We start from the raw sequence: 16,601 nt of genomic DNA on the forward strand, positions 1-16,601 counted from the left end.
ACATAAATTCCAGGACAAAAAATTAAACATTTTTTATACTTTATTTCTTTATAACACGCAACATCAACTTTAATTGGAAAAGGAAAAAACTACTGATTATCTGCATCAGAGTCTTTCAAATCGGGGTCCAAGTCTTGCATATCTGTAGTGGACAAATTTCGGTAATAATTATGAAAAACTTCATCGATGAGCGGCAAAAGATCAAGTGGGTCTTTCTTTTTCTCCTTACTAATTGGCAGACGCTTGTCTGTGATTTGGGGCAATGTGCTTGGTACAACGTGTTTCCTCTTCTTCGGAAATTTACAGATTAAAAAGGATTGGAGACGTCTAGACTATGTTTATATTTTACTATTCCAATATTACTATTATAGGGCTACACTGGCTGCCACAAGAACTTTTCTCCATCGGTGTTAACTTTTTTAACGATTAATGCTCCTTTTCCTAGACTGCTGAAATCCAAGAAATCTTGTTTCATTACCACTACTTTGAATGGTTTCTTCCTTTTGCAGGATCTTACCATCTGATACCAGTCATTAGGGTGATTGATCTTTATGTGTGTGCTCTTCTTTTCTTTCTCTATAAGAGCATAATCCGTATCACACTCCATGTGAGTATGCCCACTGGCCAAAAACTTGTGATTTTTAATTTTGAGATTTGGGAGTTTTGTGAAAGCGAAAGTGAACATGAAAGTGACTTGCTGGTTCTTATTCTGGCCTCCGCAAGTATCTGAGTAGAAAGTTACCTCTTCCACATCATGAAGTTCCGATAAAAGGCGGTAAATATAAGAAGCTAGGTGATTGCCACCTCTTCCAGCAGTTGATTCGTTTGTTGCTAAATCGTTACTAATAGATTACTAATGTTGATGTTGATGTAATGTTACTAATGTTGATTTTAGCCAGTCTGATGGTATTTTACCTGTGTCATATACCTTATTGAATAGTGCTGTTATTAAGTCGAGGCTTTTACTTTCGTTGTCTGCAATTAATTTAAGTATTTCGACATTGATATTGTCTTGACCGGTGGCTTTTCCGTTCTTCTGAACTTTTACTGCGTTAGGGAACTATTACGCAAACGCTAATGCCGTCGCGTTGATGACGCGGAAAACAGGGCGCATAATTTCCAAGTTATACGTGACTGTAGTTGCGTCGCGCTGAGATTACTTTGTACGCCTTTTCAGCGTTACGTATACCTTGATGTGCGCTAATAACGCACGGTGCGCACGGGTGCCGGCCGTACTAGTAACCCTTGCCATTGGGATAACGCGGACTCGCCAACGACAATGTCGTTCATACAATTAGCTTCATGGTAGTGCCATTGTACGGTTGGACCAACGCTAACGTGACGACATTAGCGCTCGTATGACAGGGTCCTTACGGTTGACAAAACAAGAACCATAGGCTATTTTAATAGCTTAATAGGTTATTATGTAATAACGCTAACTAATAAAATAACAGGAAGACTTTAAATAATGAAAATCTTTATTTTAAAGTATAAAAAAGATTACACAAATGGAAGCATGTACACTACATGTGTATGAAAAAAAAATACGTATATAATACAATACAAAGAAACATACAAAATCTTTAACAATTATTATTTTTGAAATACCTATAAAAATAAACTAAATCTTTTATAAGATATAGATATTGCCTCTATGGAATAAGATTTAATAAAAAAAGAATATCACAAAAAATAATAAAATCATAATGCCTAGAAAACTTCCTTTTTTCTATATATATTTATCTCTATATGTCCATTGTAACATCTTACTTTAATATCATTTTTATAAAACGTGAAGATACAAAAAATAATCGATAAGTATTTTTACCAAATTCTCCCCAGTCAAACTAAACTCCTGGACAAAATTAACGCACCACTCATATTTTTCTCAATAATCTTTATTTATTGATAATTTACTGTACGACTGTACTGTAAGTTGCCTATGGACCTTGTTTGACAGTGACAATTGTTATGTAAGCTAACAATAGTCTTGTTTTAGCAATAGTTTGTATTAAACTTCGTTTTAGTCTAAAAGTGAGTTAAACTTTTCATAAAAAGTGCCGATTAAAGCAAAGTGCTTGTGAGAAATAAGCTTTTTATTGTGACATTTTTCATCACATGCATGTTTAGAAGTTCATTTGCATAAAAATCAAATAAAAAAATGAACTGCCAAAGAAATTTGCCAATGGAGGAGGCAGTGCGAGCATCGACTTTCCTAGATGAAGGATATTCAATTGCGATACGTTGCAGGTTTTTTAGGAACACACCATTCCAGCATCAGTCGCAAGGTGAGGCAATATAATGAAACAGGGTCGTACCAACGAAGACCAGGGCAAGGGCGAAAACGTTGCACTAATCAAATTGGTGATCGTTTTTTGAGACAACGTGCTCTCTAAGATAGGAGAGTCACCAGAAATTTGCTGAAAAGTGAACTAGCAGATGTTCGAAATGTCGCGATATCGTCTCGAATAGTTAGAAGACCTTTACATGAAGCAGAATTGAGTAACAGAAAACCGGCCAAAGAACCATTGCTTACCAGAGAACACAGGGTTCAGAGACTGAATTTTGCAAGATTGCATCAAAATTGGACCATCGATGATTGGAAACGAGTTCTTTTCTTTAATGGGACTAGTAAGCCTAAAAGCTCCAGATAGTCGTGAGCGTGTCTGGCGAAGGCGAGGAGAAAGGTTTGCCAGCTGTAATATCTCTCCTAAAGTACCTTTTGGTGGTGGCCCTAAAATGTTTTGAGGGGAATTTGTTTTGAAGCTCGTACGGAGTTGGTCCCCATACATACGAGGTCTATGAATGCCCATTATTACTTAGATAACGTTATTGTCGAACATGTAATGCCTTTTGCTCCGTTTCTTGGACCTAATTTTTTATTCATGCAAGACAACGCTCGTCCTCATGTGGCTCGACAGGTTATTGGCTACCTAAATGATGTTGATATTCCATTATTAGAGTGGCCACCTAACAGTCCGGGCATGAATCCTATAGAGCATCTATGGGACTATTTCAAAAAAAAGATTCAAAGTCGTAGACCCTCTATTGCCAATCACATCCAACTCGTTGAGGCCGTTATTGAAGAATGAGAGAATATTCCGCAAGCTTTTGTTGAACATTTTATATCAAGGATGACTCGACGCATAAATGCAGTCATAAGAAGTAGGGGAGGGCCTACACAGTATTAGTGTTGATCCAGATGCATTTTATTGTGTTACTTAACTGATTTTTTTCTTCTTGCAATTTGGAGATGCAAGCTTATTTACGCGTTTCCGGCAAAAAAAATTTTTAAGGAAACAATAAGGTAAATTAAGGTCATGGTAAAGTCATGTTGGACTTATTTGTAGGTGTTTATTATTATTTCAATGTAACTTAGTTTTATTTTTTGTTCATATTGTAAATATTTAGATTAATTAAAGTGGTGCATTAATTTTGTCCAGGAGTTTATTTAAAACATTAAGTTCTTATAAAAACTTATAAAGTTAATTTCATAATATAAAAAGTTGATCTAAAAAACTTAATCAACAAAATATGGCACATACTGTCTTCAAAATCGTCATTTTTGCCAATATAGTACAAAATGGCGTTGTAATAATTGCTTATTTAAAAAGGGTTTAAAAAAGTTCAGCAGATCAATCGATACGCCCCTAGATTTAACTCGATCTCGAGCTTCTTCAAAGGTCCTTGTCAGGAACGCGCGTAAGCTTGAGGTTTGAGCTTCTCTGAAATGAATTTTGAACTATGTTCGACAAGGGACTTCCAACTAATCTTATTGATTTCAGCAGATTCTAAGCTGAAAACAATCTCAGAGATAGTGACTTCTTCTTCTTCGAGTGTTATCTGATGTTCGTCATCGAAGACACTGACTAAATAATTTACCAAAATATCTTACTTTATAATTTAATTCACCAAAATCTACTTGGACCATGTTGATCTAAATAAAATAATTTTTATCAGCCTTAAACCGTGACCAACAATCAATGAACAGTTTAATTTATGTAACATATTTTTGACGTGACAACGTCTTAAATTAGGTTGTGGCTCGGAGTCACTCATGAAAAAGTATAACGCCCGCTCACGTCTGTTACGATGAGTCACCGAACGAGAGAGAGGCCCGCCGGACCAGCGAATGCCTTGCGTCTCTCTCCCACTCAAACATGATCGGTCCGCTGCGCGCGCAGCACTAGAGAATTAGGCGCGTTGAATCGGTGAGAAAAAGACGTTGTCACGTAAAATCTTCGCCCGTAAAACCGACTTTACAGGCAACCGATTTTTTTTATTAAAGTCAACACATTTATTTCCACAACAAAACAGTATTTTATCACCGGAAGGCGATACCTTCAATATAACATATCTTGCGCAATTAAAGATTTCAGCATCTACCAATAATATCGCTAATGCACAACAATCTACAAAAATTATATTTAAAGCAACCTCCAAAAATGCAGCAATCTTCAATGCGCAGTTTGGTGTAAAATCCACGAGATTTAGCAGATATGTTACATTTGAGGTATTGCATTCTCAGCGAAGATTCTTAGAAACGATTTCAATTATATTGGCAATAATGCAGTCTTTGTATACATTGCTTATATTACAAGATATTAAACAAACATCAGTGAATAAAACTTATTATAGTTGACTACCCAACCATCTAGTAAAACCAGTAAAATGTTCTTTTAATATAAACATACTGTACGAAGTTTTGGTAAAAATACTCCATTATATATGACATTTTACAAAACGGGTACACTATGCGCATTTTTCTGATGAAAACCTAAACAGTAAAAACAACTTTAATGATATAGCTTAATCGATTAGTAGTAACACCACAGTATATAGAAATATTTCATTTCAATTCAATATTTCAAACGTTTGTTGTAAAGTTTAAATATACAAGTTCATTACGGTATAAGTTCATACAAAATCCGAGAGATGGCTTGAGACGACTGATCCGAGAGAGGCAGAAGCCCAAACACATCAGTTCTTAAGGAGGTTAACAATCCAAAGTGTCTGTCTAACTTTTTACTTACAGGGATATTAATCTATCACGCGTGCCGAGTCTGTCTAACTTTTTACTTACAGGGATATTAATCTATCACGCGTGCCGATAATATGGAAGGCTAATAGGACAGGAAAAACCGGCGAGAAACAGAAGTATTAGATATAGACTTCTTGAGTATAGTATCAGCAACTATAGAATAGAGAAAGACGAGAACAAGAGTCAATAGAGCAATAAAAAACTAGAAAAACATCAAAATTCATAAACATCCCGTTTGAAGGTTTTTTAAAATTAAGAAACTTTAAAATGAGATATTTCAGCGAAAAAGGAAGATATCTGGGTAAACTCAAAGTCATTGAAAATATTGAGTCTTATTATTTTAGATGGTTATAAGTTTCTGGGAGAAAAATTATATTACGATACTACATAACCTCAAAAACGACCAAAAAAACCGTTTTTTTTGCACTTTTAGGTCAGGATATCTCAGAAACCAGAGCCAATTTGGACATCAGATTCGAACTCAGCGCACCAAAAACCTTCTGAAAAGTATATTCTGATCTTTGGTGCGAATATTGGTCAAGTTTTGTGTAATCTTTGTATAGAAAGTCAAATAAATAATTTTGTTCTCGCAATACGAAAATTTGTAATTTTAATTGAAATAAACCGTTTTTAAAAACCGTTCCGGAACGGAAGAAAGTATTAGTAACGTCTTAATGACCTCAACATATCCTTGATTACGGAAGAAATACATAGTTCAGTTACCAAATATAATAATTGACTCACTGGACTAATAAAACACACTAGTGGGACGTAAATAGTGGACCAGGAGCTAGCAGAATAAGCCGAGCTTAGCTGAAAAACTTCTGATTGATTGCATTTAAAACTTTTTAGTGAAGTTATTTGTACATTTTCTAATTATCAACAGAAAAATACTTCGACTATAAATAGAAATAAGAAGTTATAGAGGCTCAAACATAGACTCAGATCATTGCCTAGTGATCTCAACATTAAGGGCAAGAATTTCAAACACCAGTAAAGAAAATAAAATGGATAGAAAAAAAATGGAATGTGCAAAAGCTGAGAGATGCGAAAATTGCAGAACGGTACTAGGAAAACATCACCAATAGGCTAAGAAATCAAAATGTAAATGAAGAAGGCCAGACAGATATAGACTCCTACTGGACCAGAATAAAGGAAGACACTGAAGCAGCAGCGAAAGATGAAATAGGAACAGAAATTTGTGCCCGTAAAAATCATTGGTTTCATCAACAACTGTACAGAATTACCAGACAAAGAGAAGAAAAGAGGATACACAAAAGAAAAAAACTTAAATAAGGAACTTAAATATATAGAAAATAGAAAGAAAGAATTCAGAGCATTCTATAAGAAAGTTAACATCAACAAAAAAGAATTTAAGGCAGCCACAAGACACTGCAGAAGTCAGAATGGCGACCTATTGACAACAAGGAAAGAGAAATACCCAGAACAAGGCTCCTTGATAACATCGATGAAGACATGAGAAATAAGATAATACGTGCTTGGCGGAATAAGGAGATGGATAGCGACGACTGGACAGAAATTCTTGAGGAGGTTAGGACCCATGCAGGGTTGTAACGCCAGAATTATGATGATGACCAATAGAACTACTGTCAAATTAATTTGAATTAGAATTTAAAAACCTCATCCGGAATCCCCAAGATAACAACAATGTTTACCGAAACTTTACCAAGAAAGTGGATACCACTACTAAACTCAAGGACTTGTTTTTGTCATCGTCACAGTTTGAAAACTTGTTAGCCGAGAAAAAGATGAATTTGCAACATATGCTGTTATATCAGAAGAAAGAAAATCGAGTTTTGATCTACTTGCTTTTTGTTTACTCTGTAAGTGTGCAGCATTTTCTTTTACACTGTATATCATAGGAATCTACATAATTTCTACAAGTATTTAACGTTTTGCGTTTTCGAATACCAAATGGGAAAACAAACTTCAAGACCCTATTTACATTTGCCAAATGCCGCTTCCGAGATGATTATTTACTGTCTTGCTCTCCAGTTCTTCTTTTCTCTGTTCCGACTATAGAAATTTTAAAATAATTGCTGAATTCTGAATCAAGATAGACCAGCGATTAGTAGATGCTTTATTGCGCTTAGAATAAATAAAACTCTCAAAATTCCCCTTAGGTGGGATCTTTGATTCAATTCAATTCGATTCAATGGCATATCGCCGGTACCGGTATGGGTGATTTTTTGAGTGCTTGAAAACATCTTTCGAGATTAAGTGTATCTTTGACAGTATTCTAGTGACTGTGAAATAGTACGAGGTAAATCAAAATATGTAATGACCCAGCAAGTAAAAGTAAAGATTAAGTTAGTGCATAATGGGTAGTCTTTAATTTCAGAGGGTATAATCAAGCCCACAAGTGTTTATCTTTTTTATGTATCCTGCAACAGCAGATTAAGTTACTATGCTGAAATATTTCAATAGTGGTAATCTATGCAGAGGAAAAACAACTATTTTATTGTTCTTCTACATGTACTCAGTGCAGTGTTAGTTTTTTTTGAGAGGGTATATCCCTTAAAGTATTTTTTTAGACTAGTCGAAGTACCATGCATTAGATAAGTATTATATCGCCACTTATTAATCAATATCCAGCACAAACAGCTCGTGCGGTTCAGTTATAGTTTAGGTTGAAACTTTAATAAAAAAAAATAAATTTTTAGTTCTTTATTAAAGCTATAATTGTTATTGTGAAATTTGAAAGCATTCATGTAAAAATGCGCATTGTGTAAACCTTTTACTACAAGTGTGATGTAAACAGCTTTAAACGCACCGGATATTACTCACAAAGCCATTCCTATTATTATTCTGTAAACGCACGAATAATAACACGAACGAAAATCGCTTTATTATCCGAAATACTTGGCTGAATACGACGTCTTAAAAACGGGTGTTTTAAAAAAGTTAAAGGGTAAAAAACCAACGAAATGCAACCGTATAATACTGTCTTTATCCAAAAAATCTAATTGCAAGATATGACACCATAAGTTGAAGTTGTTCACCTAACCTGTAACATTGTTCAACAAAAATTTCGAGTCTGGCGATCAGAATATCAGTCTATTGATTCCGTAAATTATATAAAAAAACAATATCAATTATTCGGAGAGTATAATAACAGCAGAATTATTATATCCAAATATCATCATATCCAAAAAGCAGGTTCTGTTTGGATTTTTAGGATATTGACAAAAATTGGCATTGGGAGAGATGATTATTACATTTAAAACAATTCCTGGAGGTAGATAATTGTATTATTATTGTTATGAAGCTATTTTCTTGTGTTTATTATGTTAATATTAATTACTATTTTTAATGGACATTAACTACTTAATTCGATTTCTTTGGGACATACCTTTTTCGGAAGTTGATACGTTGATTTTAATACTATATAATCGATATTTTCTGTCCTCCTTTGAATGTATTCTTATCATTAATATTCAAATTAACCGCCTTAAAAAATCACCTGTCATTCTAACCTTTAAAGCGAATTAAAGTCAATGAATGGATATTCCTTCAAGTCAAAAAGGCCTATGTCCCTATATATTATATAGTGTCATCATCATTATCATAATCATCACCATTATCATCATCAATGGCCTCACAGGTCGTTCTAAAACAAAGCCTTCTTTAGAAGCACTATTTTTCTTTTAATTTCGTCGCTAACGTTGTTATCTTCAGTCAATAGCGAGCCTAGACGTATGAAGTTGTCCAATTGTAGGTCTCTACCTTTTCCCATGGTACACTTCACAATTTTGTGAGAACTTCTCCAAGTTCTCACAAATTTTTTGTGAGAACTTTGCGCATTAGCTATCACTTCATCCTCCCACCTTTTCCGTGGATTTGTGCATCAGCTATGATATAATAACTAGCCCATAAAAGTCTTTAAAGTTTAACGAATTGTGAGATCGGAGCTTCTTTGAGCAATTATATACTTAGTTTTCGTTAATAGGCCCAAATATCTTCCTTAGGACTTTTCTTTCAAAGACTTCCAGTTTTCTTTTTGTTTTCTATCTTCATGTTTCATACCCAAAACATACTATTGGTCTGATAATAGTTTTGTATACTCTGATTTTCTATCTCCAGAGTGTTTTTTTGGAGCGGAACACGTGGGCAAGCGAAAAATAAGCTTGTTTCCCTTTACTATTATTTGAATTTAAGGTTCTTCTGTTCTATCTGTGCTTAATGCAACTCCCAGATATGTGAAACTTTCTGCTGTTTCAATATCGTCCTCAATTTCAACTGTGCATCTATTTCCCATAGTCTTGTCTGTGTTAACTTTTATGTCTTTTGGATACTTATTTCTAGTCCGATCTCCTTTTCCCCTGTTTTTAATTATTCCCTTGTCCCTTGTTTGCCCCTTCCAGTTCTAAATTGTCAATTATTATTCTTTTAGGTGTCTGGCTGCTTGACCCAGTACAACACATTTATTTGGTCTTTTGAGTATTTATATTTAGTCCCTTTCTCAGTGCACACGTCCTTAACGACCGGAATACTTCAGTCAGAGACTTTGTGGATCTAGCTATAATGTCGATATCATCTGCATATCCGACAACTTGTACAGATTTCTAGAAGATAGCAACATTCATATTAATCTGACACTCTCGAATTACTTTTTCTAAAGCAAGGTTAAATAAGAGACCCGATAGTTCATCACCTTGTCTTAGTCCATTTTTGCAATGGAAGAGTCTTGAAAAATCGTTGTGGAGTCTGACCATGGTCGCTGCTCCTGTAAGTGAAGTTCAGTTAGTTAAATAACTGACTCATATGCGGCTTTGAAATTCAAGAATATCTGGTAGGTGTCGACGCCGAACTCTAGGGTTTTTTCACGAATCTGCCTTCTTCTTTTTCCTCCTCTTTATAAGCAATTCTGCGCGTTCATTGGCGGATTAAAACCTCTATGGAAGGTCTCCATAGCTAGACAGTGTAATTCTCAGGTATTTTATTTCCATTACTTGTTCAATACTGATGTCATCAATTTCTATTTTACATCTGGTGCATCTGGAGATGAGATTGTCATATTAAATTCTTTCGCTCTTATGTTAAATCTGTGGAAAACTCTTTGCGGACTATCTTCATCTTGGGCTATCAATATTGCGTCGTCTGCGTAACAAAGTATTTTTATTTCTTTGTTTCCCATTCTGTATCCTCTTCCTTTGTTAACGCTTTTGATGATTTCATTCATGATCAAATTGAAGACCATTTGGCTCTATGAATTCCCTTGTCTTATTCCGCTGCCTATTTCTATAGGTTCTGTAAGTTGTCCATCTATTCTGACTTCCATTTTGTTGTTTTGGTAGATGTTTTCGATAGTTTTTATAATATTTAGGAGAACTTCTCTATTATACAGAAGATGGATTACATCTTTGAGTCTTACTCTGTCAAACGCTTTCAGGTCAATCAGACACAGAAATGCTTGTCTATTATACTCTAGTGATTTCTAAGTAATTTGATTTATAACGAATATTGCATCTGTACACGATTTTCCACTACGAAAACCCTGTTGGTCATCTGTTAAACTTATACTCTGATTTATTAGCAATTGTAAAATACTAGTTGTAAGTTTTAACGTAGTATTTAACAAGTTTATACCATTGTAGTTTTCTGGCTGTTTTTTATCTTCTTTTTTGAATTAGTTCGCTCGTTTTCCATTCTTCTGGTATTTTATTGTGTTTTATAATTTTATTAATTAATTTTGTTAATTGTTCTGTCATTGCTGATCCACAATATTTCAGTAATTCGTTTGGTATCCCGTCTTTACCTGCTGCTTTTCTGTTCTTCAGATTTTCAAGTATTTTCCGAACTTCCTGTACATTTATATTAAGTTCTTCGTTTGTGGTAATTTCTGGTGTTTCCGGTTCTAGCGTCGTTTGTTCTTCCTCTGCAGAGAACGTTTTTAGGTAGTCAATCCACGTATCCTTTTCTATGTGTTTTGGTTCCTTTACCTCCATTTTTTGACCTCTTATGAAGCGTCATATTTCCTTTTGCAGACCGTAAAAAGCATGTTCCATTTCTTTCAAAAAACGTTCCTAGTGATCATTTTTTTTTATTTTTCTTACAAGTGCCTGTGTTTCGTTTCTAATTGTCTTGTAATTATGGTATGTCTCTTGTGTTTTTTGTTGACATGTATTTCAGGTAAGTTTTTTTCTTTTCTTTACATTTTTCCTTCACTTCTGTACAAAACCATGGAGTTCTTCACCTTGTGAACGATTTATTTTTATTTATATTTCTTTCACCAAGAACTTCCTTCGTCGAGGCTAAGATATTGGACTTAATTTTTGCCCAGCTTTCTTCGACTCCATCACTTTCTGTGATATATGTGTTTCTGCTTTTTTTTTCGAATCTGCCTCACTGTAAATATTTGCTCTGCTGTTGATTTATTTGGTCGGAAGCCGCACTAATATCTATCATTCTTTCGTACAAAACGATGGATAGTACTTTATATGCTATATTAAGTGTTGCGTCAATCACAACACACACCATTATGTCTGCTTTTTGTGAAGTGGACATAGTATACCTACTTTCCAGCCTGCGCGTGTCTCTTTATATTGCCAGATTTGTTATTAATTTATACATATGTGTCAAAAGGGTTCGGCAGGAAGATTATTCAAGTCGGAGGCTTTATTATTTTTCAATTTCAAAATGGCTTCTCTACTTTCTTCCTCGGTATGTAGTGGCTGCCGATCACTTTCATTAATTTGAATCATGGGAGCCTCCATTTCATATTCATGATTACTATTAAGCAGTTCTTCAAAATGATTCGCATATCTGTTTAGTACATGTTCCTTGTCACTAATTATAGAACCATTCCTATCTTTACAGGCTATTGTTCTGGGTTTGAATTCTTTTCTACAGCTGTTTATCTGTTGGTAGAATCTTCTGAGTCTTTTTGATTATGGAAATTAACAATCTCATTTAAAACGTTTTGGTATTGCTCTTCCTTTTTTTTTCTTAACGTTCTTTTTTCTTCTCTTCGAAGGTTTTTATAGTCTTCCTGAGTTAACCTCGTACTGCGCTGTTGAAGTCTCTTATACGCTTCATTTTTTTGCTGGTTAATAGATTTACATTTTTGAAGCAAACATATCAATAGAATGTAGCAGGCTCTGATTACCAATACTCAAAGAAGAATAGCAATAATAATATACTTACCAACTTTAACGAGTTAATATGAGATCAGAAACATCTCTAAAATTAGCTACATAAGCACAGAAAGATCAGAATTTGATATCAATCCGAGGGTTCAACAACACCTCTCAGAATTTCACTCAAAATTTTGGCTAATACCGCTAAGATCGAGGACAAGTACAAAAGTCAACTGTCAAAGTCAACTTATATAGTTGACATATACAGGTTAGAAGTCAAACATATACAGGTTAAGATTATTAATAGTTTCTTTACGTTAAAATATTATGTTAATTTTAATCTTACATTAACATAATATTTAACAGAGTTGTAGTACTGAGTGCTTATGCATGAAAATCTATAAATGGGACATAATAATTCTGCTATTAGTTTTCCTCCAAAAAAGAATAATCATATTATCGGTTCTTTATCATTAAAGGATTTTCAAAAGGAAGCACAACTTGTCTCCGATTATAAATCATAAAAAGCCGAATTACAACTATCTAAATTCGCAAACTTCAAATATTTTCCGAATACTCCTATAATTAAACGGTAATTATCGAATCGAGTCGTAGTAAAATACATGAAAGTCTAAAAAATAACTTTGTCACTATCATAAAAACATGGCAGTCAAGAACGTTAAATACTAGTTTGGGATTTTCGGTGGGTATCAAGCATTTTATTGACAAATGGTTTTAATAAAAACTTTGTAACCATTAAAATAATTATTATTGTAATATAAAAAGTAAGCGTATAATATGCCATGCAGAAACCTGCGTGGTAGTTACGGTGTAAAAAGAATTATCACAAATAATAAAAAAAGAGGTGACTTAAAGAAGGATCAAAAAAGTAACAAAATTACTTCCAAAAAGAATGTTCAACAGACTAAGAAAGAGTTACCAGTTCCCGCAACATCGACAGAAAACCATATTAGAGAGAGATTCGAGTATTATTACTAAAAACACCGAGACACTTGAGGTATCTTGGAAATGCATAAAGTAACAAAACTACTTTCAAAAAGGATGTCTAACAGACTAAAGAAGCGTTACCAGTCCCTGCAACATCGACACAAAAAGATATTAAAGAGAGATTCGAGTACTATTACAAAAAACACCGAGAACTTGAAATATCTCGGAAATGCTTAACCGGAGCTCAAAAAAAGATGCTCAAGAACATGAACGAGCGCAGTGTTGATATTAACATGGGCATCAAATCAGGAAAACCGACTAGTTTTCGAAGGATAACTGATGTGGTATAAGCTGCTAAGAGAACAGCGTCAATCAGAAGTACTTCCGATTAGAAAATTACATAAAAAACCTACTACTTCCGCGCCAAAAAGTTATGGTCCTGGAACTGTTCTAATGCGAATCCATATAGCAGTAATCCCAAAAACTACTGTACATAATTATGTCCAAGAATGAAATAGGACTCATAAAAGATGCTCTAACAAAGATTATCGATGCAGCTGCATGTGCTCCTCGATATATAAGAAGGATGTGCATTCATGGACTGGTAATTTGGGTTGATATGTGCTAAGTAAGAGTTCTTTGAGTTCATAAAAGACTTTCTTTTGCGAGAGAAAAAATTAAGGAGAAAGCCCCAAGTAAAACTGTGTACTAATGTACTTTCCAGAGACCAAAAGTGTAAATCTGAAGGTAGTATAAGCCCGTTATAGTAAACAAAAGAAAAAACTTATGGTGGGTAATACTGGGCTCTAAGCCGGCCGTCGATAGAGGATTACATGTGAGTCTATGAGTCGATAAGCAGTTTGAGGTAGGATTGAACAGGTTGCACTGGAATTCCAATTACCAACTCCAAAATATCAAGGGACCAAATTTTAGGAGGTGAGAGCAAATTAGGACTATGCCAGATACTACAGTTAGATCTGACCCTAAACTCCCCATAAGAAAGTAGTCATGGTGGAGTATAATGAAAGGAAAAGGTTTGGTATGAAACTCTAATGATAAAATACCAGATACAAGAAGTGTCTCGCCTGAGACAAGAAGAAGAGGAGAATCAAAGTGTTACCTTCTGCTTGGACAAAGTATATACGACCACAAGATGGACTGGGTTTGCAGCTCGATCTCATCGAACATTTCTGATCAGGATTTTCATCGAACATTTCTGATCAAGGCGAAATAGTAATGGTGCCGAGGCCAAAATCTAGATAAAAAGATGGGTTTTAGCACGTGCATTACCGGAGTGTAGATTAAATTAAACTGCTAAATTCTTTTTAGTATTAAATATGTCGCTATGGCTTGTTCGACATATGAAAGCACAGCACGCTGGTATGGCAGGCAGTGAATGAGTTACAGACGACCGTTATTATGATCAAGAGAAGAATGATGACTTCTGAATGAATGAATATTGAAAATACTATTAATCGAGCCAATATCGACTTGAGTTTAAATAATTTAACAAAATCCAAAGGTTGTAGGTGAAAGTTATTGGTTCTGCTTCAAATGCAGGTCATCAAAACATCTCGTGAATTAACAAGAGGTGGGAAAGGGATTAATATCAACTTTATATTACCGCAATAGTACAATTTGGAAATAGAACATCCCGCAAGGTGGAAATGCAAAGGGGAGTGAGATACAAGGATGGATATTATTGTCCCCTACTTCTAACATTCATCGTCAGTAACATGCTAGAACAGCTCAGTCAATAGAAATACTTGGACTGTGGTATATATAGCCAACTGACTCCCAAAAAAGAAATAACTTACAGGAGTAGCTTTGTGTAAAACGGACTTTTTGAAATCCACATCTTGATTACGGAGTATTTGAAGATGTGGAATGCCGTACGAAATAGACTTGGACCTGAAGTCTGGATAAATTAGAAGATGTGGCTCTATCGATGTATTCTTAAAATACAGTAGACGCAAGAGTGCGTAACGAAGAGGTCTTGCGAACAGTCAACTATGACAGACAGCTTATCCTAACAATAAAATTAAGGAAGATGGTTTACCTAAATCATCTATTGCATAACCCAAATAAACAGAGACGAGGTTGGTATTGTAATCGCTAACCACCATGAATTAAGACCCGCAAAAGAAAAAGTAACTAATACTGAAAACAATTTATCACTGAAATCACTTTACAACATAAACAGATACAATTTGAGGCATACAAAGTCATGAGACTTCTGTGTAAAACAGAGAATGATGTTAAACAATTCTTATTTTTTATTATGCATTGTATTATTCTAATACAATGCAGTATTGCAGTACTTCCAATATATATGAATAAATTTTAACAGATTTTCTACTTTGGTATAATTTAAATGTATTAAAAATTCAAATCCAATACAAATTTGTTTTCAAAGCACCACTTAAAAAGCTTGATACCCTCCTTTCATCCCGTCATCAATAAGATAAGTATTTTCGTATTTTTCATTTCGAAAATAGATGCCTACTATAAAAGCCAAGGTAACAAAAATACAACAAGGAAGTATTCCGATCCTAATTTTTTTGGGTTAATCCTAGAAATTCTGAAAACTATCTACCTATGTGTGCATCTTCCGCTTCTCTACAATTATAATTGCTGTCTCTTCTTGCTCCTACGCCGTTGTTAACGGATTGCTCCAACTTCTTAGACGTTATCGCCTGTGAAAATCATTAAGACGTTTGGTACATTTAAAATATTGTGTGTATTACTTTAGTATTAGTGTGAGAAAATTGCAAAATGTCCATCTCATCAAATCTTATTGTTACTATACCTATTATTGTCTACGCCTCTTTCTAATTAGACCAAAGTTAGATTTTTACACAACTGTATTGTGTATGAGTTTGACAGTTCAAATAACGTGTGGTCCTAAAGTTTTGGGAAAAATTTCACCTGGTCTGATTGAGAAGCAAAATGCATTTAACAAAGAAGGCCATGGAATTGAAATTTCATCAGTTACTGACATTTAATAAACAAAGCAGAATATTTTGGTTTGTGCTCTGCAAAATGTCTTATAAAATTGATATTCGTCGAGGTGTTTATAATATGGTTGGGCGAATGTCGAAACGAGATATTGTTAATATTTATCGAGTCAAAACATAAGCAAATCGACAATTTATCGCACAATCAGAGAATGTGAAAAAGAGATACCATGTGTTAACTTGCGTAAAAGTGGCCGACCGCGGATTTTGAACCATATAAGAGAGGCAAGACTGATTGAAGCAGCTAAGAACAAAATTGGGGTCTCACAGCGAAAACTGGCCAGAAGATTTCATGTTGGAAAGACTACAGTATACAGGACCCTATCGAGTAACAATATTATCTACCGGAAAAGAAGGAAAGCTCCAAAATACACAGAGGATCAATTAGAGAGAATTCCGAGATGTTGCCGCGCGTTAAGGCGAGTACATTTCGTGATGGACAATGAAAAATATTTTACTTTGTCCAACTCTGAGATGAAGGGTAACGATGGGTTT

General features: G+C 34.5%; 1 protein-coding gene across 3 annotated transcripts in view; it reads right to left on the bottom strand.

The window, feature by feature from the left end:
- Window positions 1-1,457: 1,457 nt before the first annotated feature.
- The window catches only part of LRR (capping protein regulator and myosin 1 linker 1 leucine rich repeat protein), a 68,519-nt gene continuing 53,375 nt past the window's right edge, over window positions 1,458-16,601 (bottom strand). For all 3 annotated transcript variants that reach the window (XM_072544870.1, XM_072544872.1, XM_072544871.1), the window contains one exon: window positions 1,458-15,785. In XM_072544870.1, the coding sequence (XP_072400971.1) occupies window positions 15,678-15,785 (108 nt within the window). In that variant the 3' untranslated portion in view covers window positions 1,458-15,677. The remainder of the gene's footprint in view (window positions 15,786-16,601) is intronic.

This window comes from Diabrotica undecimpunctata, chromosome 9 (assembly GCF_040954645.1).
Source record: "Diabrotica undecimpunctata isolate CICGRU chromosome 9, icDiaUnde3, whole genome shotgun sequence".
NCBI lineage: Eukaryota > Metazoa > Arthropoda > Insecta > Coleoptera > Chrysomelidae > Diabrotica > Diabrotica undecimpunctata.